Here is a 25,872-nt window from a genome sequence, read left to right on the forward strand (position 1 = left end):
TCTGAATCCACTTTCTTTCATCAAGATAAGCTGCTAATGTTGCTTCTATACTTGTTTTTTTTTCCCCCCATACCCCTAGTTTTTCATGGAGAGGATAAAACTATTGGTGACTGGTTGAGAAATAGTATTTTTCTGAATTTAGAAAGCTGTGTTCTTTTAAACCAGTGCCATGGTACTGATCTTGAAGTGTGTAAATTGTCATTCTGGGGACTTAAGGAAATGCTGACAAATGTTGAGTTTTCACAGCTTCTTATTAAACTGAGCATTGGGATGGTTACATCGTCATCTGGACATCATCATCTAGACTGCAGCACGGGAAAATTGCTGAGGGATTGGGAGAAGATTGTATCTTATCCTTGTGCATTCTCTGTCTTTAATTCTCTGGTATCCTGGAAAATACCTGACCAAAATATATGTGTGTGTGTGTGTGTGTGTGTGTGTGTGCGCGTGCTTCCATCTTAAGTCATGTTGCTATTGATTAGGGGATATGCTTGCAGTGCATTTTGAGTGTGATTATTTTTTAGATCACAGCATAACAAACTGCTGTTTCTCAAAGTGTCAGTATAAATTTGCAAACCTCCTATTACAGATTGCTTGATTTGGCATTTAAAGACTGGGATTGGTCATTTGATGATATTGATGGTGGTGATGATGATGATGATGACGATGTTTTTGATTTCTGAAGAAATAAATGGGGTAAATGAAACAATGGAAAATGAGTTCTTTCGGTACTTCCAAGTAGCGCATGTGATTTGCACTGGGTTTTTATTATATTTGACTAGTTTTGAATTTTCAAGTTGGTGTCAATAACATTTTAAAACTAGTTTTCAAAAAAGTTTCTAACTTGAAATTTTTTGTGTTAAGTATAAAAGTGAAATGCTATGTTCAGATTCTTAATTGACTGCATAGTCTCAATTCAGCTGGAATTACAGTTTTATGAATGACACATGCAGAAATAGAAAATGAAGCTAATTCTGGTACTTTTTATTCCAAAGAAGCCATATTCAGAGGAGAAATAAAATCTAGTGTTTTCAAGTTCCTGCAATTATATTAGTTTGTGAACATAGCATGAAATTCTTTTTTTCTCTCCATCCATTCTCTTTCATTACCTTTTTCTTTCTAACTTGAAAGAATTGAAACAAAACTGTAAAATCTAATAAGTGCTATGAAATACCTTTTTCTGCTTTGGTTTTCTTTGTGATGTTGTGAAATGTTTGCCTTTTGAATATTGAGTATTCTTGCTGAGGAATGCTAATGATATGTTGTAAAAATTCTTGTGCTTTTAGAAAACAAAGTACTTTGGTTGATACAGACTAAAGGAGACTTAATGAAATTGAGCCTCTCTAGTTACATCTTTTACATGGCATGGATTTTAAAAGTCATGTCTATCTTAACCTGAGCATGTGACTAAGTTAGGTAATATTAGAATCTGTTTCTAAGCAGGGTTTACAGATTCTAATGCAACAGTGTGTTTGTTCCCATATATATGCATATATATGTGTGTATATAATATTTTTAATGTGGCAGATTTAGATATACACTCTTCAGTCTTTTCACTTATAGTCTTGAATTTTTCAGTGACATATTGTCTAGCATTAATAGCAAGTTAACCGTTCTGAACCTGTGTGGCATGTATGCTACATGAGAAATGTAAGAAAGAATCTCATTGCATGTACCTAAAAACTAAGAGAAACAGGGTCAGCTAGCTCAGTGAATTGAAGGTATGCTTTGCATGCAGGAGACCTGGGTTCCATCCTCTGCACTGCGTGGTCCTCTCATCACCACTGAGACTGACCCCCAAGCAGTGCTCTGATCCAGAAAGCCTGAAAAAAAAAAAAATAACATAGTAAATACAGTATGCATGATTTAGGTTTTTAAAAAATAGTAGTTGGAAGATCATCTAACTTAATAACATGTATGGAATGAGTTTTCAGAGGTTTTGTGATCTCTCAAATTACTTGTTTTGACTAATTTTTTTTGTTGTTGTTTTTTTCCCAGCTAACTGCCTTCTGTGAATGCAGTCATTATTCAAGGTGATAATTTTCTCCCAGTTAAGACAAGACTGAAATGTGATGGCCCAAAAATTATTAAAAAGTTATATTTTCCTGAGAGACTGATAATACACAAGCATCTATGTATATGTTTCCTTTTTTCCTGCAATATATATTATAAATCTTGGAGAGATTTACTGGCTCTTTTGAAGCAACAAAGTGAACCAACAATAATTAGTAGAGTAAGGATGTCATGTACAACTCTTCAACATTTGTTCTATTAAGCTATCTTGGCAGTTACACTACATTGTTCAAAGGAATTGAGAAGAGTTCAAGTTTACGGAAATCATCTTTCCAGCTTCAACAGAGAGATTTCACCAGCACAATTACCAGAAGAACCTAGGAATGGATTCCACTACAGTGATAACAGACTACATCTTTAAAAAGTGAACATTATATTATGTGTATGTACATATGCATACACCTTATACACATACATACATATTTATATATATATATCGTATGGCGAGAGGATTTTTTAACTTCTCACTTTATTTTTTATACACATTAATCAAATATCATTACTTATTGCAGTTTCAGCTATGCACTTGTATAAAGCCATAATGTTGGAATTTGTCATTCATTCTTGTGTACGTGATAAAACTTGCATGTTCAGATGTTAAAGCAGTTGCTGTAACAAAAAGTTTGAAGTTAATTATATCATTTCCCTAATGCTCCGTGATAGGCAACTTTTAACCATTTTGAATGCCTTAATTTAATTTTTTTTGTCTCATTCCTTTTCTCTATTTAAAAAAAAAAGTTTACCAGCTCTTAGGATGCAAATTTGCTTTTGCAGAAGAAAAGTAGTGCACTATTTTTACACATAGTAATTATCAGTGTCAGCCTATTTTGATTGTATAACAATTTTTTTAAGTATTGGTGATAGAAAAATAATGAATAGTATTGAAACTAATATATCTTTTATGTGTATTTTTCATCCATCCCTTTTTTTACAGACCTCAGTATTAGTGTGAGACTATGAAACATTTTCTTTGCTTTGAATTTGCTGGTTATCCTAGATGTGTTCTTATTTCTTGTAAAGACGTTTGTGACTTTTATATTTTCACACTCAAGATTCAAAAATTATCTCAAATATAAAGAAACAAAGACATACTGTAGATATATTTTAAATATTTTAATGTGATCCCTTAAAATTTAACTATGGATGGCAATATTACTGTTTGGGTTAAGAAAATCGGTGTCTGGGTGTAAGTGGTGTCAAAGGCATTCGAATTTGGGGTTTTCTCTTTTGGTTTGGTTTGGTTTGGTATTTTGGTTTGGGTGGTGCCAGGGCTTCAAACCCAGGGGCCTCGCAAAGGCAAGGCATGTACTCTTCCGCTGAGCCACTTTCCCCAGCCTAGTCCTTTGATTTTTAAAAAACTTTTCTTGAAGTTAAATTGGTTTATAGCATTATATGTTTCAAATACACAATGTTACAAATCAATATTGTACAGGTTACATTGTGATCCCCTCCAGATTTTATGTTCTAAATGCTGTTAAAGTTATGTTAAGACAAAAATCTTGCTGTTTCTTATTCCAGAATGTTTTATTCTGCTACAGTATGTGTCAATGATAAGCTTCAAGTTAAAAACTTACGTACTTTATCAGTCTGTCTTTGTATACATGCAAATACACAAACTTTAAGATCTATCATCTAACATTTCAATGAAGGAAGTATACATTTTTCACTGATTCCCTGTGTAGAAGTGTTTAAAGAGTTAGCTGCCCAAATAGAGATGCTCTCGTGGAAGCTGAAGAGAGGCTCTTGGCCTGCCGAAGTCCTGAATCTTATTCTTACAACACGCAGTCTGCACTCTTTCATGCTGTCTGTGCTAAAACTAGATATGCATGCCAGGTTCCTTACAAGTATGTTTTTTGCAGTTCTAGTTTTGGGGCACAGCTGTTTTTTAAAGTAAGATTAAAAAAAGGAAAATATATTAAATTTATATAGAATAAATATTTGCTTTCATTAGACTTATTAAAAGACTGAATTAATATTTTATATAAAGATTTTGTTACACTATGGGAGGTTCTATCATATTATTCTGAATTGGAGAGTATATATATATTTTTAATAGACTTTATTAAGGTGAAATAATTTGAAGTTTACACATGAGTAATTGAAATATTTGAGTAAAAATGGCAAAAGTTTAAATTTTGAATGCTGTATATATGGAAATCATGGTGTGATGCAACTACACAAAGAAAATCAATGTGAAGTTTGGGGGTTGCAGGTTATTCTAAGGGGTGAAAAAAGATCTCTCCCATGGAGATTCTTCACATTTTGTGGTTTGACATATAAGGTTACTTGTCCAATTCATAGAAATATGCTTAATAAAAAAAAGTTCTGACCTTGGGTAAGAATTTGCTTTTTACCCCGTTCCTGGTTTCATGTACTTGTGTGCACGCGCCTGTCCAAATGTTCTCTTCCCAACACTCATTAACTACGACATCGACTTGGTTTAACAAGCTGATGTTGTGCCAGCTTCTCTTTCTTGAGGCTTCAAGACAATTAGACCAAAAGCTACTATTTCCTGGATACCTGATTTCTCCTAGAGCAACAAATACCTCCTCTAAGAACTAAGAAATAGTGAATATTGGGATTCTTTTCATTGGGTTTTATGTTTGTTCTGTGGGAAGAGTGAGTCAGAAGTAGAAGGAAAACTGGTCAATTGTACTCTTGAAAAGTATAATGAATTTTTGAGAATTTTTTTAATGCTGTGTAGAAGCATGTTTTTTTTTTTAAAAAAAAAAGGTTTAAAACAGTTTGGCTAACTAAAGGATAAGTCTAAAGTCAATCTGAAATTAAGGTGAGTATTTTTAGAGTATTTTTGGAACTAACCTATGCTAGAGTTAGACAAGTCTGGCTCTGACGAATCTCCTTTACATTGGTTTATCTCTAGATCCTCAAGAAAAAAATCCTCTAGTTTGCCAAATCACAATTGAAGTTATGCTGCTACTATTAATTTGTACTGAAAGGATTCTGACGGTAAAATAGAGAAACTTAGACACTATTTTATTGGGGGGAAAAAAAAGTGTTTAAAATGCTTTGAGAGCAAGTCCCTTCTGAGTTTCTCGGTCTGTATCCACATTGCTACTGTCTCTCCTCCCCTTGAATAAGGCTTCAGCTTCCCTATGTTGTGAAGATAATACCAGAGTTGATTTGTAAAGCACTTTGAAGATGAGCACTGTTTGACAGTGCTAAATAGTATGGTTGGGGGGGGCCTCTCCTAGATTCCCTTCCTCATAATAATGAGTTTTGTTTGGAATTGTAATAAGTTATGAACTGCATGATTTAGATAATCATAAATATTTGATCAGCTGTCCCCTTTGAACAAAAATTTAAAAATTATGTTGCATCTTTGTAGTAATGTAATGTATTTTATGCCTGCTTTTTATTAAAAAATTAAATAAAAGAAATTAAGACAAGCACTAAAATACTTTTCCTGTGAATAGTCTTGGGATGCTACATACTTCTAAAATGTACCCCCAAAATCTGCCTTCGCTAAGGTTTAGCAAAACGTTGTATCTAAGGTTACAGACATGTGAACATTTGCCCTGATAGCCCACAGAGAAAAACAAATAAAAATTCTACCTAGAAGTCTATCTGTGCTTTGGTTTAGAACATTTTAAGAAGCATGCAGCCTCAGTAAGTCTCATTTCAAGGTCAAGAATAACAGGAAGGCAGAAAAAAAAAAAAGACGGATGCCATCTTTCCTTATGTCAAATCGTGTGCTACAGTAGTTGTGCTAAGAATGGTGTGCTTGATGAGTGCTTCTCTAGGAAGTACTTTGGTAATGTGGGTTCTTTTTTAGGATATTTAGTGTCTGATCTGAATAGTTTATTCTAAGCCTCAGTATTTTCATCTATAAAATGAAGATTGTTGACTTCTAGGCTTGTTGTAGGATTAAATGTTAGTTCTTCTCCCTCCCAACGCAGAAGAATGGGATCTCCTGGCAAGATAGTGTAGTATGAAAGGATTTGCTTTATTTTGGTTTGGGGGCCACACCTGGCTGTGCTCAGGAGGCCAGATAAGGTCTGCATGGGCAAGGCAAGCGGCCACCTACCACTGTATTCTCTCCAGTCCCTAAAAGGATTTGCTTTAAACCAGTGGTTCTCAACTACTGGTCTTCAGACTAGTGCCACTTGGCAGAAAAACGTCCTGGTAAACGAAAAAGTTCTACCTGTTTAACACCTGGGAGACCTGGATCATGTCGCTGAAGCACAGAGAACCTATCACAACTAGAGCGAGTAACAGTCTTACATAATGATTTTGCCAGACAGAAGTATTTCTCATTTCCACTGGTCTGCATGTGTGAAACCTCTGCTAAACAATGATAAAGCGGTTGCGGCTGGAGATACAGTAATACAGTAATGTGGACGGGGTTTTGCCTTGCATGTAACCAAACCCATCCCTAGCATTCCATGTGGTCTCCCTGACATCACCAGGAGTAATTCCTGAGTGTAGAGCCAAGAGTAAGCCCCAAACATCACTAGGTGTGCCCTCCAAGCATAAAAAGTACTAATAAAGGTATATAAAAAAACTAAAAACACAATTTGCACTGTTGGTCAGAATATGACATATAAGGAAATTTGATTTTTTGTTTGGTTTTTTGGGCCACACCCAGCTGTGCTCAGGGATCACTCCTAGCAGAGCTTGGAGGACCATGTGAGATGCCAGGGCTTGAACTTGGGTCAGCCACATTCAAGGCAAGTATTCTACCTATTGTCTTGCTCTGACCCAAGGAAATAATGAGCTGGTATACAAAATGAATGATCTTTATTTCTACAGTGTTTCTTCCTGCTAGCTCCAAGCAGAAATTCCAAGATTAACCACAGCTTATAATTTTAAAACTCAACTTTACATAAATTAAAACTAATCAGAAATAAAACCGATGGCTGTTTTAAGACAGTTCAAAATATGAACGTTTATTTTACATAGGAAACGAAGACATTCTCTAATAAACAGTATTACTCTATACATGAGAATTATGCCACTGATTACAAGGGGAAAAAGCTAAGTGTTAGGGTTTATAAACTTACAGGAAAATAAAACAATAGGTTAATGTATTAAAAAATCCATAAAAACTTGGTAATACTTTTATACTTTTAACAAATTTATGATTAGCTCAATTGTATCAAATTCCAATAATAGTGATCATGTGGGTATATTTCTTTTTAAGATGGTAACATTGTGCTTGGAATCATAAAATTCACCAGAATTGCCTCATATAGTTGAGATTGTGGCTAACAGTACCGTCTTCCACTTTTTAAGGAATAATTTAAAGGCACAGTACAAAATTAACTTTTAGCATACGAACTTAAACCAGTTACATTTTACTAGCTTTGAAAATCATGCTAATCTAAGGACAATATAATACAATAAGGTTCTTTCTATCTAAACAAACTGAACATCAGTCCCATTAAGTGAATTAGTGATATACTACACTTCTGGCTATAAGCCAATGCCACATCATTTTGTTCGTTTATGTTACACAAAGGATTTATTTAAAAGATTATGAAAGCTGGCGTTGGAGAAACAGTGTAGTGGACCCCAGTTTGATCCCTGGGACCTCATAGGTTCCTGAGCACTGTGGGGATGGCTTGGTTAGTTCTGGCATCACAGACTAGGGCCCTGACCTCTAGACAACTGCTTGGAAGCCCATTCCACCAAAACATAATTTTTAAAAAATCGTGAAGGCTGGAAAACAGGTGATTCTTTCATTGGAAAGAACCTGATCACAACTTTTTGTTCTTCGGGGTCATACCTGGTTGGTACTCAGGACTTAATCCTGGCTCTGCGCTCAGAGGTCACTTCTGGCAATACTTGGAGGCCATAGTGTTTGCCAGGAAGCAAACCCAGTTTGGCTGCATGCAAGACAAGCACTCTACCTGCTGTACTATCACTCCAATCCCTGATAACTTTTAAAGTGTAAGTCAAGGAAATCTCAAAATGGACTTAATTGGGGTCAGAGAAATAATAATACAGGGGCCAGCAGGGTGCTTGCTTTGCATGTGGCCAACCCTGGCACCACAATGGTTCCCTGAGCACCACCAGGAGTGATCCCTGAGCACCACCAGGAGTGATCCCTGAGCACAGAACCAGGAGTAATTAGTGAGCACCACCAGGTGTGGCCCCCAAACAAAAAAGGATGATTTTTGTCATCACTCTTCTCAAAACTGCAGATGTCGAATTCCTACCTTAACCCAGTGAAGCTGGAAGGAAATGAACATCCTCTCTGGTGGTGGGGATAGGAGGTTTCAACAGACAGCGGGAGGCTATTGTATGTGTGTGTGGTGGCGGGGGAGGGCTATTTTGTGTGTGTGTGTGAGTGGTTGTGTGTGTGTTCGCGTGCTCAAGGGAAGCTATTCTATATGTGGGGGGGAGGGCTATTTTGTGTGTGTGTGTGTGTGTGTGTGTTCGCGTGCTCAAGGGAGGCTATTCTATATGTGGGGGGAGGGCTATTTTGTGTGTATGTGTGTTTGTGTGTGTGTTCGCACTCTCAAGGGAGGCTATTCTATTTTTTTTTTGGGGGGGGGGCTATTGTGTGTGTGTGTGTTCACGTGCTCAAGGGACCATGCAGTGCCTAGAATCCAGCCTGGCCAGCATGCCAAGTGTGGGCCCATTGAGTCATCTCTCTAGCCCTAGGAAATGAATACGCTTAGAAATGTTTAAGTGGCTTAATTTTAAAATACCTTTGGCTTTAAAATTTCTTAATCAGTTGACTAAATTTAAAAAGACCTTGATTGAGCAACGAGCTTCCCGCCCCCCCTTTGACTCAGTTACTCCAAATCCACTTGGTATGCAGTCATCGTTTCCATCATTCAGCCTTTGTGACTGTCTTCCGGTAGCGCAGTACTGTAATTGTTACCCATATATTTAAAGCCAGCATGACCACAAAACGCAAAAGGACTGAAATCAAAAAGAAAGAAAAATTGTTAGTTAAAAATGCTGTTTTCATATTATAAAACAAAATTACCTCCTGCTCTAAATAGCCTAAAGCTTCAGCATCACTTCCACCACCCCAAAATGAGGTCTCCACAAAAAAATGACTCTGGATCATGAGAATTTTTAAAAAACATAAATATAGGTATTTCTGGAAAAAGAAATATGATTAACATGGTTAATCAAACCACTTGGTCTGACTTAATTAAGCTTTGACTAGTACATGTTATAGTTTCTTAATAACCATTATTATCATTACTGCTTTTTTGTTTTGATTTGATTTGAAGGATGGGTGCTACAACCAGCAGTGCTACTCCCAGCATGGCACTTGGGGGTTGCTTCATGGTACTTGGGGGACCAGACAGTGCTGGAGATTGAACCTAACATGCAAAGTACCAGTCCTCTGAACTATCTCCCTGGCTCCTGTAGCACTGCAGCACTGGCCTCCCCTTGTTCATCGATTTGCTCAAGCGGGCCCTGTAACGTCTCCATTGTGAGACTTGTTCCTGTGTTTGGCATATTGAATATGTCACGGGTAGCTTGCCAGGCTTTGCCCTGCGGGTGAGATACTCTCGGTAGCTTGCCAGGCTCTCCAAGAGGGGCAGAGGAATCAAACCCTGGTTGGCCAGGCTGGCTGCGTGCAAGGCAAACACCCTACTGCTGTGCTATCGCTCCAGCCCGCCCTGGCTCCTAAGAGCTTTTATTTTTGAAGCTTTATGCATGGTGGTATCAGAACATTCCATGTTAAGCAAAGATGGTATATAGGATATTAAGTTAATTCTAATGTATTATTATTATTATTTAATGGGTAGACTCTTTTTTCACCTCAAAGAATTCGTCAAGTTCTGTGGAGAACTTGGTTAATCAAACCACTTGGTTTGACTTAAATAATTAAGCTTTGACTAGTACATGTTGTAGTTTCTTAATAACTATTATTATTATTGCTTTTTTTTAATGAATAGATCTTTTTTTCACCTCCAAGAATTCGTCAAGTTCTGTGGAGACTCAGACCTGACTCCTTTCCTTACTTAACCCACTTATACTTTGACCTGAACAATTTCAACCCTTCTCTTAGAGCTGATAAAGAATTTGTGGCAAAGACATAATCTCCAGAAAGGGGCTAACAAATGCATCCCAATGTTGCTTAGCTCCATGTTCTCAAATAATTAGCTTGTCTCAAGGGTCTGTATCTTTTATCAGAGTAAGTGACAGTCTGTTGTAATGATTTCCCCAAAATTTCTATGTCTGACTAGGTCATTAAAAATAGCCTAAAGGATTGATTGAATTTAGGTTAACCAAAGTAGTTTATTTTCTCCATCATAGTGTCCCTTAACAACATGTGAGTCAAATGATCCTCATTACCCTCCTTTGAAAAGCCAGCCTTGGGGCTGGAGCGATAGCACAGCGGGTAGGGCATTTGCCTTGCACGCGGTCAACCGGGGTTCGATTCCCAGCATCCCATATGGTCCCCTGAGCACCGCCAGGGGTAATTCCTGAGTGCAGAGCCAGGAGTAACCCCTGTGCATCGCAAGGTGTGATCCCCCCCCCAAAAAGCAAAAAAGAAAAAGTTAAAAAAAAAAAAAGAGCCAGCCTTCTGCTTGGAGGCCATTCTCTGGGGCTGAGATACTTTTAGCCATACCCTGGTTCCCTCCTGTCTCTCACCAGCTTCCCATGCTCTGCTTATTAGCCCCAATAAAGCCTCTGTGGCTAAACTATGCATCCTCAACTCATGCCCTTGACTGTACGATATTCCTTATCTCCTCCCCCAGATAGTTTTTCAAAGTAATTTCTGGTTCTCTTTAACTAGGGGAGGTTCCTTTGTCATTGTTCTTCCTGTGCTATCTTTTCAAAATACACCTCAATACTTTTTTTTGCAGGAAGGGGGGGGGCATTTGGGGGGAGGAGTTGGGCCACACCTGGCTGTGCTCAGGGGCTATTTGTGATTCTGTGCTCTGGGATCACTCCAGGCAGGGCTTGGGAGAATAACTGCAGTGCTTGATTTGAACCTGGTTGGCTGTGTACAAGTCAAGCACCGTACCCACGGCACATTCTTGCCCTTTCAGTACTTTAAACACTTAATTCTGTAATGATTCCACTGTTTCTGCTACTAGAGTGGGAACTCCATGAAGACAGGATTCTACAATCTAGTGCAGAATCTCTCTTAGATTCTAGAAGTAAATTCTTGAAACTATGAATGGTGACTGATAAAGACTGAGAATACGCTGTGGAGTCGAGGTGATCCGTTAAACCCATTAGATTTATGGGTTTTCAAAACTAATACATCTAATTAGTGTTATGAATGAAAGGGACACATGGCACAGAAGTCAAAAGATGTGGCAAGAAAATATTTAGCTTACTTGTAAGATCATTGGTGGTCATTAAAGTTGTTATTATTCTCGCTGTAAAAGAAAATTTTCTACAATAAATATCAACTTGTCTCAGATATTTTAATGCTTAGCTACTATCTTTCTCTTTTAAATACAGGAACCAGTGCTACTAGACTCTGGCAGCTCAGAAAACAAAAAAGTCCTCTATTATATAAAGCTTCTAAAATCAAGCCAGATGTCCCTGTCAGTAGTTGCTGAAGCTGCTTACAGGAACTGACAGCTCCTAGGAGGTAATTCAGTGCTGACTAGGGAAGCCAGGGCTCAGCTGCCCTTTCACCAACTACACCAACACCCTTGAAAGCTCCTGCACCCCAAGAGACCCTTGAAAATCCCTTGTGCATGCTACACTTCTGGGTAAGATTTCACCAACTCATGGAATTCGTGCCCTTTATCCTACATATAATGAAACCAACACCTAGAAAAGGGGTAACTGGAACTATTCCTTTTTTTTTTTTTACATAATACTTAACATATCACTTGGGAGATCAGGATAACAGTTTAAACACATAAGATGCAAATTGGGGTTCAGAGACCATCTGCAACTCAAGATAAGCTTTAGCATATAGCACATAGGCCCTTGAACATATAGAAGAATATCCTGTGCATATATAACAGAACAATCTGGAAACATACAGAAACATATAGGTCCCTTAACATATAGAAGAGAAAGAATATGGTTCGAAACTAGTAGGTCTAATTATGTGATAGCTCTGAATTTTTTTAATGTCCTAAATATAGCATATACATATTTATGTGTATGTATGTATATATACACATGTATATCTATTTTTTAGGCAGTTTTAATAGAATCTAGACACCGAAACTCAAGATCAAGCAATGTGACCCCAGGAATACTTCAATGCTGCAATTATAGTCATTCTTAAAATATATTGTATGACTTGCATCTCTAATCTTTTATAACATAAGAATCAAATTTTTAAATGTCAGGGGAAGTCCCAAATAGTGCTCAGGGAGCCCGGGAGTAACTCCTAGCAGTTCTCAACTAACTGTACCAGTGTTTCAATGCTAGGACTCAAGAACCCAACCAAGATCAGCTACATGCAAGGTATGTGCCTTAACCCCTATACTATCTCTTCAGCCTCTAAATATTATTATTTAAAAACTTTATTTTCAGTTTTTGGGCCACACCTGGTGGTGCTTAGATGTCTTCCTGGCTTTGTGCTCAGGGACCACTCCTCAGGGCTCGGGGGATCATACAGTGTGCTGGAGTTGGCCACATGCAAGGCAAGCATCTATCCTGCTGGAGACTATCTCTCTGGTCCCTTATTTTAAAATTTATTAAATAAATTAATAGATTAAAAGTAACTGGCCTGTAAAAAATTTTTTTTTTTTTTTGTTTTGGGACCTCACCTGGCTATGCTCAGGAGTTACTCCTGATTCTGCATTCAGGAATTACGGCTGGCACTGCATGCATGGGGTGGGGGGTGGGAGATCAAACATACCTCATTGGGTATGGGAGATCAAACCCGGATCAGCTGCATACAAGATGCAAGACAAGTACCCTACCCCCTGTACTGTCTCTCTAGCCTCATAATAAGACTCTTACTACCTGACCATGTCAAATGAGAGGCCTATTGTTTTTAAGTCAGATTTTTGAAGAAAGGTATATGTGTTTGCTCATTTTAGCAAGTAGAACACGGGTCCTATAGAAAACAGCACTCTTTAATCAGCCTTACAAATACAGGGACACTAGTAGGTTCAAGCTATTTGTAAAATATTACTAAAGATTAAATGTATGCATTTAAATTTTTGTAAAAGCTAGAATATTAAAATTTGAAATTAAACACTATTGTAAATATTTCAAAGAAATTCATGAAGTTCGTGACACAGGCCACCCCACCGTCCTTAGAGTCTTGTTCTTACTCGCACAGGTGTAGGAAGCAAGGATCCAGGTCAGAGCACTCACAGCCCCCGAGTCCCCTGTCTTCCACAGGTACTGGAGCTGGGCAAACTTACTTGCAGCACTGATGAAAGTGCATAAATTCTGTTTGCAGATAAAACATGGAAAAGTTAGGGATTTCTTGGTTTAAAAAGCCTTTGCATACCAGCTACCAAAATTGCCTTTAAAGCCAGAGTTTCAGGTCAACCAGTAATCAAGTTGTATAAAGCCAAAATCCAAGTGGTGAAAAAGAATGCAAGAGAAATGGTCATATACTTCCTGATCCACTCTTCAAATCCCATCTCTTCAAATCTCCACAGATGGGGATTTTGAGGTCCTCTTAGGTAGAAAACACAGGGCTTACCCCTTTCCCAGGAGGAATAGAAAAGGTGGGAGACAGTGTTAGAAACAGGACGGGTCTAACGCTAACCTGATCAAAAGCTCCACATTCTACAATGGTTTATTAAAATTTCTAGTTTATGCTCCACATTCTATAACGGTTCATTCTACAGCTGTTATCTACTTTCTCAATCTGGTTCTCTATGCCACTTCCAAAATAAGTTTTAGAGGTTTTTAATATAGTTAAATTAAAAGAATATTTTAGTATATGGAGATTGGTGTTTTGGTACATCTGGAAAAGGTGCAAATTAAACATCTGGCATAGAAGGTTCTTTGCAGGGCAGGTGGAATGGGGAAGAGAGGACACTGCCATTTCTCACCGTATCTTTACGAGGGGCAAGACCTACCATGGCCATATCGATGATCCACTTCTGCAGAGTGAGGGCAAACCAAGAGACCACCAATCTGACCCAGGGCTAAGGGAGACAGCAGTGTTCAGCGTTCAGCTCTAGCACCCACTCAACAACAGGCCCATGCAGACAAACAAAGATCACAGACACTATACATCTACCTCTGCCAGCACGTGTGCAATCTGGGAGAGCGAATGGGTTAAGTGAACACCTGCTAGGAATCCAAAAGAACAGAAGCAGATTATGGAAGAAAATAACAGTCCTGTGTGTCTGGATCATTCCTGGGATTGGAGACACTCCAAATGGGTTTGGCTTCATGCTTTAATCCCTAAGCATGCCACACACATCTCCAACCTCATGCCTCATGTTAACTCATAAAAGAGAGACCAGGGGCTGGAGCGATAGCACAGAGGGTAGGGTGTTTGCCTTGCACGCGTCCGACCTGGGTTCAAATCCCAGCATCCCATATGGTCCCCTGAGCACTGCCAGGAGTAATTCCTGAGTGTATAGCCAGGAGTAACCCCTGAGCATCACCGGGAGTGACCCAGAAAGAGAAAAAAAAAAAAAGAGAGACCAATGATAGAATTAGGCTTGCTCTGCAAAACTCCCGCCATGAGGATCTCTGCTTGCTGGTTTCCCACTAACGCCACGGCAAAAGTCATAGTTGGGATGAGTCACGCCTGAGACCAGGGGAGCAACAGTGCTTCCCATCAAGCTTGAAGGGGAGGGACTTCGCTGGGCTCTGCTCATATGCTATCTTGCACTCTGGCCTCACTTGAATCCATAAAGCCGGTAAAGGACCTGCTTAATAATGCATACACCCCAGCCCATCTCCAGTTTTCAGCGACAGGAAGGATACAGGATGATGTAAGGTGCTGCCCGCTTCACGTTCCCGTTGAAATGGAAGACACAGAGCAGAAGAACCAGGTCTGAAAGAGAGGCCCCGTGTGAGCGGATGGAGGAGGTGGAAGGGTTTCCCCGGGCACAGGGGCTGGTTACCTTGGATAATGAGAATGGGGTACTCCAGGTAGGTTAGCAGTGGGTACTGGTAGTAACACTGGTACCGAAGAAACACCAGGAATCTGGGGAGAGACAGAGAGGGGATCCCTCTGAACATGGGTTGACCCAGCCCACAGGGCATCCACGCAAGTTCACACTCTGGTGGCTGGAGGCTTCGAAGGTTAAGGTGGACCACTGAGAAGAAAAGCTAACGATCATTTCCAACGTTTTAGGAGCATCGCGGGCATGGGTGTCTGTGCTCTGTCTCTGTCAAGTCTCTGTGGACGGTCCCTTACAAACCAAGCCCTGAGGCAGATCAAGTGATAAGAGGCTTCTGGATACCCGGGGGGCTCTGGGGGAGGGTGGAGCAAGAGTGGGCAGTGGGGTCCCGGCTGGGAAGAGCACTGAGCACTGAGCACACAACCCAGCCGGGGCTTGTGGCATCCAGAAGAATAAGGTGGGAAAAGCAATTCCCCGGTTCCTCTAAGAAAATTCTAGGTCTGGAGTCTTGGGGACCAGAAAGGCCAGTGAAGACCACAGGATGGCCACCCTTTTCGGGAGAAAAGGCCCCAGAACATTCTGCCTTCCCAGGAGGCATCCCAACACCTACACCCCAGATAGGAAACAAAGTGCCCCTCTGGAATCCGGGTCCGAAAGCAGGTGCCTGACAGGCATCCAAAGTAAGGGGCAGAAACCTCTCAGCGGGAGGGCTGGGTTCTGCTGGGTCGGCCCTTAGCGTGGGGGCTGCTGCGAGCAGGCTCACCAGGCCACAGGCACCTGCAACCACTGCTCCATCTCCTCGCAGCCCGGAGGAGCCTCCCAGGGGCTCCGATCCCTCCCCGGGACTTCCTCCCTCTGTATCTTCCTAGCGTTGGACTCAGAGCCCCAGGATCGCAGGGTCTTTGAGTGAGTGGATCACTGGCACTCCCAAGCCTCCCATCCGAACAAACCTCGAGATCGGGATCCCGGGGTCACGCCTTCCCCGCACCCCGGCTGCCCCCCCCTCCCGCGACAGGCTCCCGCGGCGCACCCGCACCCAGGGGCGCCAGGGATAACTGTACAGGGGCAGAGAGGGTTGCGGGCAAGGAGCCCAGACCACGCTGCAGCCCGGCGGGACCCGAGGATCGAGTTTCCCAGAACCCCGAAACTCCCCCAAAGCGCTCGGCTTCCCGAGTATAGCTCTGCACCGTGTCACGGGGTGTGTGCCCCTTGGGCCTCGGCCGGGCAACCCAGGCGAACCCGGGCCGAGGCGCGCGCCCCCGCTCTCCGGGGCCAGTTCCCGCCAGTCTCCTCTGCGCTCCCCGAATTGCCCTGCTCGTGGGACTCTGTGAGTCAGAGCGTGGGGAGCCGGGCCGGAGCGGGGCGCAGCTCCCAGACCCGCTCTTGGTGCCGGGGCCCCTCCCGAGGCCAAGAGGTGGGTGTGGTGAGTAACGGGTGCTGGGACGGCAGCCAGTTCGCGCCTCCCCGGTCCGGACTTTCGCAGACCCGGGGGCTCCTCCCAGAAGCAGAGGCGGGGGCGGAAGGGCGGCTGTGCACCCCCACGCCGGCGCCGGCCTTACCCCGCCAGCTCCAGCAGTAAACTCGGGAGGCTGATGCCCCGCGCGCTGCGCGCCGCCAGCACGGCGGAGATCTGCGGCAGCTTGAGAGCCGCGCACACGCCCAGCGTGCTCCAGTTGCAGAAGCCCAGCAGCAACGGCCCCATGGCGCCGGCGGGGCTCCGGGGCTCGGGGGGCTCGGGGTGGGGTTCGGCGGAGAGAGGCTCTGCCGGGACCCGAGCAGCTGCAGCCCAGTGCTTCCGCCTTCCCGGGCCACCGCCCCGTCCGGACCCCGCCCGCGGAGACCACGCCCCCCGCTTGCCACAGGCCCCGCCCTTCCCCCCAAAGCCCTGCCTTATCCCGCCCGCAATTGGCCCAGGTTCTTCCCGGAACCAAGCGTACCCGCCCCCTGCCCCTTCCAGCCCCGCCCCTCTCCGGTCTAGGCCACGCCTTCTGCGAGCTGGGCCCGCCCCTCCGAGTCCGGTTGGTCGGGCACCGCGCCGCTTCCCCGCCCAGCTCGAACACGCCCCTTACAGGCCACGCCCCTTCCCGTCTGGGCCCGCCCCTGACTCGCCCTGCGGCCGCCGGTTGCAGCCCAGTCCCGGGCGGACGCGCTCGCTGCAGGCGCGCCCGGTCACCCTTTGTTCCTCGGGCCTGGCCTCTCCTGGTCGCCCCTGCATCACGCCTTCCGCCCCGGCTTCCCCGATCGTCAGTGCCCAGCGCCGGCTGCACCTGCCGAGGTCTCGCTTTTCCGTGTTTTACAGGACACTTGCAGTAGGACACGCCCAGTGGACACGCCCGGACGGTCCCCTCTTCGCCCCGGATGTTCTGGATGGACAGAGCCCGAACCACGCTGGGTGGGCCCCGTGGTTAGGGTTTTTCACGTCCTAAGAGAGTTGTTTACTTTCCTCACTAAAGAAACTTTAACACGAGTCCCCGCCACAGTCCTCGAGGTTCGGAGAGAGACATGGAAGGGGCCAGGGACTTGCCCAGTCAGGCCACTTGGTGCCCGCCACCCCCATCACCGCGGAGCCTGAACCTTAGACCCCGGGGACCGCCGCGCTTCTGAGCAAACATGCTTTCTAGGGAATGAAAGTGATTTCTCAGCATAAAAGAACGTAGCCCTTAAGACAGGAAACGAGGCCTTGGTTTCAGCCAAGCTGTCAGAATTTCGTGGATATGGAGTCCAGATTGAGACAGAAAAAAAAACTCCCTTTCCTCCCGCCCTCCCCCAGGCAAGCAACGCCAGACCGCACCCTCCAGACTGCACCCTCCCTGTGCTGTGACTCACAGGTGGGGCTTTCCCTCTGCCCCAGCCTTCACCTGCGCGTTGCTCCCTTTCCTCCATGAGGCTGAAGAGCTCAGAAGGAAACTTTACAGCGGAAGGCAAAACAGTGTGTGTTTGGGGGCGAGATGGACAGTACAGAGGGGTAGGGCTTTTGCTTTGCACACAATCTACCGGGTTAGGTCACCGGTGCCCCATACAGTCCCCCAGCACCACCAGGAGTAATTCCTGAGCTTCTGTGGGTGTGACCCTTCCTCCCCCCACCAAAAAAAAGAAAACAACCAGAAACAAAATCGTGTGTGTTTAGTCCTTGATACATAGAAATACTAAGATATTTAGTAAAATGGCACGAGGTCTGGAATTTGAGTCAAAATAGTAGAGATGGAGTGGAAGGGTGCAGATGTAGATAAAACAAGACTTGTGTGGACTGATTGATTTTTGAAGTCAGCTGAAGGTCTCTGGGTGATTGTTTTTACTACACGTGTTCCTTTTGTACATGCAGTTCATATAAAAAAGGCTAAGAAAGAAGGAAAGAAAGAAAGAAAAAAGGAAAAGAAAGACAGACAGAAAGAAAGAAAGAAAGAAAGAAAGAAAGAAAGGTCAGGAGATAGGGCCAGAGTGCATGCTTTGTTTGCTGGACATCCAGGTTCAATACTACCTGGTCCACAAGCACATGCACATCTGGGAGTACCCCTAAAAACTACAAGATGTGGCCCAAAAAGAAAAAAAAAGGTAGGGAATAGGGTTCCACTGCCTCCCTTGGAGTGTTTTGTTTGGGGACCATACCTTCTGTGCTCAGGCCTTATTACTGACTCTTGATCTGCAATCACTCCTTGTGGTATTGGGGATCGAACCCAGGTCAGCTGCATGCAAGGCTAGTGCCTTCCCCCATGTCTTTGCCTCCAGTTCCAACCACCTCTTCTTAGAGTGGAGAGTCTGAGCCCTGGTATGATTAAACAGCTGCATTATGTCACTCAGCCGACCTCATGGAAAATATCTCGTGCTCCAACACTGCCCTATACAGCCACACAACCCCCCAAATCTGGCACATGCCAAGTGCCTGGGTTCCATGACCCTAACCCCAATTGGCTGGGTCACTTTAAATCACGCATTTCTGTCTTTTGTCACTTCTGCATTCTCCACTCTAAGCTGATCCTATGGGAAGTAGCTGGGTGCTCATCCAAATGACCATACTCACCTCAGGCACCACCGGCAGTGAGAGTGTCAGTGTCTTCGGAGCCTCAGTGTCTTTTCTGAGCTCCTGGTCTCCCCCTGGCATCAGCCGGAGGAGCCCCAGGCCTGAGCTTAAGAGGGAGTCAGAAATAAAGAGCTAGGACTGGAGGTGCTAAGGGCCCCCACACAGCATCCCTGATTGAGACAGAGACACAGAATTTTACGAGTCAGCACGCTCTGGCTGAACAAATACTGGACACGCAATAGCAAGGAAAGTTCCCGCAATTGAAAGACTGGCTGGAGGACACTTCCTGGGCTCCATGAGAAATTGCCTTCCCACAGGGCCCCAGATGGCCTTGGGTACACACACATCCCTGCCTCTCTCCTTACTTAGACCCAGGGGAGGGGGGGGGCGGGGGTGGACAGGGCCACCCTACAGCCTCGTTTCATCAGCTCGGTTTTCAGGATTCTGTCTCCAATATGCCTTGGGGGTTGGGGCTTCAACATGGGATTTGGGGGGGGGACACAACTCAGCTTATAAAGTATAGGGGCCGGAGCGATAGCACAACGGGTAGGGCATATGCCTTGCATGCGGCTGACCCGGGTTCAATTCCCGGCATCCCATATAGTCCTCTAAGCACCACCAGGAGTAATTCCTGAGTGCAGAGGCAGGAGTAACACCTGAGCATCGCTGGGTGTGACCCCCAAATAAAATAAAGTATATTCATTAACCCTCTGAATATACTTACATACATTTTATGCACACACACACACATCACACAATGGACAAGAACCTCCCTTTTTGCAAAGCCCCAGATGTGCACGCACAATAAGATGAGAGGCCCTGGCCGGAGGGGCTGAGGGCAGCTGGCCACACGCCTTCCTACCCACTGACTCTCCGGGCCCCACTTTGTCTGTGTGCATCCCAGGCAGGAGTGCCCCTGAAAGGTAGCTTTCTGTTGGCAATGATGGTGCAGCTGATTTGCAGAATCTCTCGAGACAGCCGTGCAGCTAAGGGCAGACGTGTCTTCTCTGCAGCCTCCTGGGCGGAAGCTCTGTCACATCCTCTTACACTCCTTGAACAGCCTGGAGGACAGACCGCCCCCTCTCACACAGCGCCTGGGGAAATAGGCGTAGCAGATCTGTGTGCTTGGGCGTGAGATTGCTGTGGTCAATTCTACATTGGCCCTGGGCCAGCCACCCAAACCGTGTCCCGGGAGACCGTGGAATGTTCTGGAAATAAGAGGGGTCATGCCAGTCTCTGCCAAGGGGAGTGTACCAGCACAGGCTCCATTACAGGCCTTAGTACCGCCTCTTACTTCCACTTGATTAGGTTCCCGGGGAGGGCAGCGTGCTGAGTCACTGAGGGGAGCTGAGGAATAACTCCCAGAACCCTCCGCAGAGGCAGGGAGGGGCAGCTGGAGTACCACCTCCACCACACTTGCTGGCACCAGGTAAGCCGCTGCTCCTAGGCCTGGTTGTCCCAAAGGTCCTGCGTTTGCATCTTGATGCTTCCAGAAGGGATCTGGATCAGCCCACTGCTTAGCAACCCCTGGAGCCCTGACAAGGCAGGCCCTCAGCCACACCCAGCCTCAGAGCCTCGTAGGCAGCCCCGTGACTGCACACTGCCCTGTTCCCACACGCCCGGCATGCTCGGGGCAGAAGGTGTCATTTTCTCTTCTTACATTTTATTAATTATTATTTTGGTTTGCAATAGTATTAATGATGGTTTCTCATAGGCATAAGCCAACAGTCCAGCAACCACACCCATTGCCCGTGTACCCACCTCCCTCTGCCAAGGAGCCCAGACTGACTCCCGTTCACAACTCCTCCAACTCATGTGCCCTCGGTTCCCTCATGATATTGCCTTAAAATCAAAACAAAATGAGGTACCACCTCACGCCGGTGAGGATGGTGCAGACCCAAGAGTTGAGAAGCAGCCGGTGCAGGGGGTCATGGTGAGCTGGGAGTGTTGGTGGGTTCAACCTCCATGGCAAGCACTAGGGGGTCTCCAGAATTCGGGTCCCACATGACCCAGCAATACCACTTCTCGGAGACCTCATTTTCATTGGTCCATTCTTCCTGAGTGGCAGGGAGTGGGCGGGCAAACCCAATCTACCCCACTGTGGTACTGCTGGGCCTCGTGCCCAAGCTGGATCCCAGGGCTGAGGCCATAGCCAGGCAGGAGGAGTTTTGCCTGAAGTTTCAAGACTTTGGGGCAAAAGTCTGGGTGATAGCAGTCCCAGTGCTCAGGAGCTGGCGAGGGCCCAGAGGCTGTGAGGTCGTCAGCAGCCCCATGGCTGCCCAGGACAGGGCGAAGACAATCTCTTCCTGACTGGAGCCTCTCCCCGCATGCAGCTGAGGTAGGGGCGGGGTGGGGACATGCTGACAAGAGGCTGTCCTGTCCTCTCTGCTGTGTCCTTGCAAGGCTGCCTGAGCTTGAACAGGCCTTGAATTGCTTGGGTTTCAGTTTCGTCCTTGGATTATGGGGATGATTACTCATTACCGGAGAAAGAACTTGAAGAAGTTACGCTGTAGAGTAACTCAATGGTTACTCTTCCCGACCAGGGACAAACTGTAGGTTTGGGGACCTCAAAAAACCTGAGTGAGGGGAAGGGCCTTGCCCAAAAGCCTGGCATTGGCATTGTGTGGAATCGGGGTGGGGGCGGGGGGTGGGCAGGGTCTAAGCCCTGCAGGAAGGTGGAGGGCCCAGCTGAGGTGTAGGGCCCAGGTGTAGGGAGCAGGTGTAGGGCCCAGGTGTAGGGCCATGGCCCAGCTGAAGTGCCCCAATGCCACATTGATTCTTCTGGCTGAGAGCTGATCTTTGGAGCTCCCATCTGTCTGCAAGAGGGCAGAGTGCAGGGTGCACCCCCCACCCCCATGGTGCTATCCCTTCCTCTGGAAGAACCGTGCCTCCTCCCTGTCCGTAGGGGAGCTTGCAGGACCTGTCTCCTTGAGCGTCCCCTCAGCAGAGCCTGGCATCTCCCCAGACTAGAGCTGGCCGCACAGTGGCTTAATCTGCCCCCAACTCCTCTTCAGTGGGGTGAAACTGGTGAGTTAGGGGCTGTTGGGCAAGGCCCTTCCCCTCACCCAGGTCTTTTGAGGTCCTCAAACCTATAGACAGTTGTAAGAACAGTACAAGGAGCCCTTGCATGTTTTTCACTTGTGTGTCACTAATTAAGATTTTCACTTACATAAGCTTCATCAGTCTCTGTTTACACACCAGACACTTGGTTCTGCTAAACCCATTGGCAAGTTAAAGACATCAGGACATGCTACCCTTTAAGTTCTGCTGCTTATGTCTCTTAAGAGCAGAAACCTTCGACCACATGCCCTCTGCAGTACATCCACCCTCTACAAAGTAACATCCACACAGTGCTCAGGTCCAGTTCTGCACATTTAGCTGACACTCATCCTGTTCTCCGATGTGGGGTCTGCAGAGACTTTGCAGCTGCCTTTGCTATGTTGGACCAGAGCGGCCCCTTTGCCCTGAACTCCTTTGCCTTCCTCTGATCTCGTGGGACAGTGTTTCTTGTGACTTAGCCATTTTGAAGACTCTGGCCAGCTCTTTCACAAAAAGTTCCTGTTCGACTGCCTGGTTTCATCCGACTGTGAGCACCTCTGCTCTGATCTGCAGGAGTGTCCGGCCCTGCCAGCTCTGCTGCTGTCTGCTGGCCTGTTACAAGGGCGACTAAGTTTACTTGTAACTCAGATAAAGTGGACTCTGCCGTGGGCCATCACCTATTGCTCCCTGAGACACTTTCAGTCGATAGTTTCAGTGCATTTTTGTTTTAATTTGGTTTGGTTTGGGGTGCTCGGGGATTACTCCTGGTTTGGTGCTCAGGGATCTCTCCTGGAAGGGCTCAGGGGTGCATATGGGTGCTGGGGATCAAATCTGTGGCAACCATGTGCAAGGCAAGTGCCCTGCCCTCTGCACTATCTCTTCATATCCAGTTTTAGTGCCTTATACAGACTGCTTCAGTTACAGCAAACACTGCGTGCACCCCTTGCAGTGCTCAGGGACTTCTCCTGACTCTGGACTCAGGGACTTCTCTTGATGGAGCTTGGGGACCATGAATAATGCTGGAGATTGAACCTGGGTTGGGCACATGCAAGGCGAATGCCTACCTGCAGCACTACCTCTCAATCCTCAGTTATCATTGTATTACTGTATCACAGTCATCCCATTGTTCGATTTACTTCAGCGTACACCAGTAATATCTCTATTCATCCCAGCCCTGAGATTTTAGCAGCCTCTCCTTACTCGTCTTTCCCAATGCTGCTATATTGGAGGCTCTTTCAGGGTCAGGGGAATAAGGCCCGTTATTATTATTGTTTCTGGCATATTGAATATGCCATGGCTAGCTTGCCAGGCTCTGCCATGTGGTTCCTCAGTTATAGAATGCTAAATTATTGGTCTGAACTCACGGATTACCATCACTGTTCATACATGGTGGGAGATGGCTGGCTAGAGGTACCAGAGGCCTGGCCATCATTTAAAAAAAAATTTAATGAAATCTCATGAGATACAATTACAGACTTATACACTTTTGTGATTACGTTTCAGTCATACAATGGTCGAGTACCCATCCCTCCACCAGTTCCCATTCTCCACCACCAATGTTCCCAGGATCCCGCCCACCACCCCCGCCCATCCCCCCTGCCTCTGTGGCAGGCACATTCCCTCTTACTCTCTCTCTCTCCTTTAGGGTGTTGTGGCTTGCAATACAGGTATTACGTGGCCATCATGTGCAGTCTATAGTCTACTTTCAGCACACATCTCACATCCTGAGTGAGCCCTCCAAGCATCCCTTGCTTGGTGGTCCCTTCTCTATCTCAACTGCCCCTTCCCCCAGCATGTGAGACTGGCTTCCAAGCTGTGGAGAAAAAACTCCTCTAGCCATCATTTTGGTGTCCCAATTTGGCCAGGGGGACCCCTAAAGGGTTGGAGTTTCCCGTCATGGCCTGGACCCAGCTGCCTTGCTGGCACCGGAAGCAGCTGCAGTCTTGTGGGTTCTTTCTGCGCCCGTGGTCAGTGTGACCACATGAAAGTCGAGATGCAGGTCGTGCCAGAGTAGACAGTGGGGAAGAGAGGGGACACAGTGGGGAGGTGTAGGCATGAACTTTCCCACAACCCCTAGCCCAGAGCCACCCCCCCCCCCGTGCCTTTGCCAATGCGCAACCCTGTAGGGGGACCCACATCTCCCCCTGCCCTTTGACCCCAGAAGTTCTGTGCAGAGGCTGCCCCAGCGCTAAGGCTGATGCCACAGCAGTAGGACAGGTGAGACGCAGGCAGCCTTGTAAAAAAAAAAAAAGAAGACAGGGTGGGGAAGAGAGAGCACAGTGGTCAGGGCGCTCGCCTTGCATGTGCCCAACATGGGTTCAATCTCCAGCACCCCAGATAGTTCCCTGAGCCCACCATGAGTGATCCTTGAGCACTGCCAGGAGTGGGCACCGAGCACCACTGTGTGTGGTGGCCCAGACAGACAACAACAAAGAAGGTGGACTGAGGGTCGGGCCGGTGGGGGGGGGGGGGGTGGTGCAGAGCCAGAGACCTGGGCCTCCAAGGGCTTGTGCAAACCTGAGCAGAGCCAGGTCGGCCTCCCTGAGTCCCAGGCTGGCGCCAGGCCCCACGCTCTGCCTGCCGGAAGCTGCTGCGTGGACCCGCATGTGATGTGATTCCGGTCTGCATCTAGTCAGGATTATTTGCTCTTGGGGCTCCCTCGCGGGTGAGGTGTCCTGTCTCTGACTGGTGAGGTGGGCTCTCAGGTGGCTGCCCGTGACCGGGAGGCAGCAGCATAAGCCTCCCACATGCCAGAGAAGAACGTGCTAGGGTGTGGGTTCCTGAGGATGGGAGACAGGGCGCCCACCTGGACCCCCAACCTCGCAGAGCCCAGGCCACCTCAGCCACCCTCCGGGCTCTGGATAGCACAGGACCCGCCCGCTGCAATATGGTCGGCCACCCGCTGCCACCGACTTCCCGGGAGAGTAATTGTCAGGTCCCCTTCCCACATCTACCCCTGCGATGTGGGTGGCCCTTTGGTTTCAGGGTGTTTTTGTTCCTGTATTTTGGCCGTTGCCCTTGAGACAGGAAACATTCCCATGCCTGAGCCCAATGTCCTCCCTCCCTGGGGATTTGTCTGCTCCTTATTTGCTGGGCTCCATCAGTCATCCCTGGGGACAGGCCTGGGGACAAGAGGTCTGGGGACCCAGACTTGAGGTGGCCCAGCTGTCTTGCTGCCCATCCCAGGGTGACTGCTTGCTCCCACTCTGTGCTTAAACAGCAGGGATGGCCGACCCAGCGGAAAACGTGCAGAACTGACCCAGATCCATAAGCAAGAGGCAGCTTCTGCCTGGACGCACACTGTTGGAGAGTGTCCCCTGGTAGTGTCCTTCCAGCCTGCTCACCCATGAGAGCATCCCCTGGAGCCCCACTGTTGCTGAAGCATGGAAGACCTGTACCTGGGGCCAGTACCACTGTGCTGGACCCATCCTGATCACACCCACATCACAAAGGATTTCAGCTCGCCACCTCTTCCCATGTGACTGTGGGTGGGTGCCCTCCATCACATGCATCCTCTACTGCTCCTGCATGAGACTCAGCCCTGTGGCACTCGGGGGGCCCTCTGGACCCCAGCACTGCTGTTAGCCCCATCCCCAGGGCCCAGGGATGGGAAGCAAAGGAGGAAGCTAAGGAGTGATGTGATGGGACAGTGGAGCACAGGGTCCCTACAGGATGGGGGAGAGGATGGGAAGAGAGACAAAGGGTGGCGAGACAAAGAAAGACAGAGACAGAAACAGATATAGAGATGGGGAGAGGAAGGAAGGAAGGAAGGAAGGAAGGAAG

General features: G+C 46.3%; 2 protein-coding genes across 4 annotated transcripts in view; one reads left to right on the plus strand and one right to left on the minus strand.

The window, feature by feature from the left end:
* ROCK2 (Rho associated coiled-coil containing protein kinase 2) overlaps positions 1-4,787 on the plus strand; it is a 112,183-nt gene extending 107,396 nt beyond the window's left edge. For both annotated transcript variants that reach the window (XM_056122926.1, XM_056122932.1), the window contains exon 33: positions 1,999-4,787. In XM_056122926.1, the coding sequence (XP_055978901.1) occupies positions 1,999-2,002 (4 nt within the window). In that variant the 3' untranslated portion in view covers positions 2,003-4,787. The remainder of the gene's footprint in view (positions 1-1,998) is intronic.
* A 2,070-nt stretch (positions 4,788-6,857) lies between these two features.
* Positions 6,858-16,830, minus strand: SLC66A3 (solute carrier family 66 member 3). 2 transcript variants are annotated; one of them, XM_056126498.1, is made up of 7 exons: positions 16,592-16,830; positions 15,033-15,115; positions 14,893-14,962; positions 14,031-14,088; positions 13,269-13,389; positions 11,355-11,396; positions 6,858-8,964 (listed from the first exon to the last, which is right to left on the minus strand). In XM_056126498.1, exons 1-7 carry the CDS (start codon positions 16,732-16,734, stop codon positions 8,873-8,875), a joined length of 609 nt encoding a protein of 202 aa, XP_055982473.1. In that variant the 5' UTR covers positions 16,735-16,830; the 3' UTR covers positions 6,858-8,872. The 2 variants fall into 2 exon arrangements, with proteins under 2 accessions (XP_055982473.1, XP_055982479.1); XM_056126504.1 differs by lacking the exon at positions 11,355-11,396.
* Positions 16,831-25,872: the final 9,042 nt, after the last annotated feature.

This window comes from Sorex fumeus, unplaced genomic scaffold (assembly GCF_029834395.1).
Source record: "Sorex fumeus unplaced genomic scaffold, SorFum_2.1 ptg000006l, whole genome shotgun sequence".
Lineage (NCBI taxonomy): Eukaryota > Metazoa > Chordata > Mammalia > Eulipotyphla > Soricidae > Sorex > Sorex fumeus.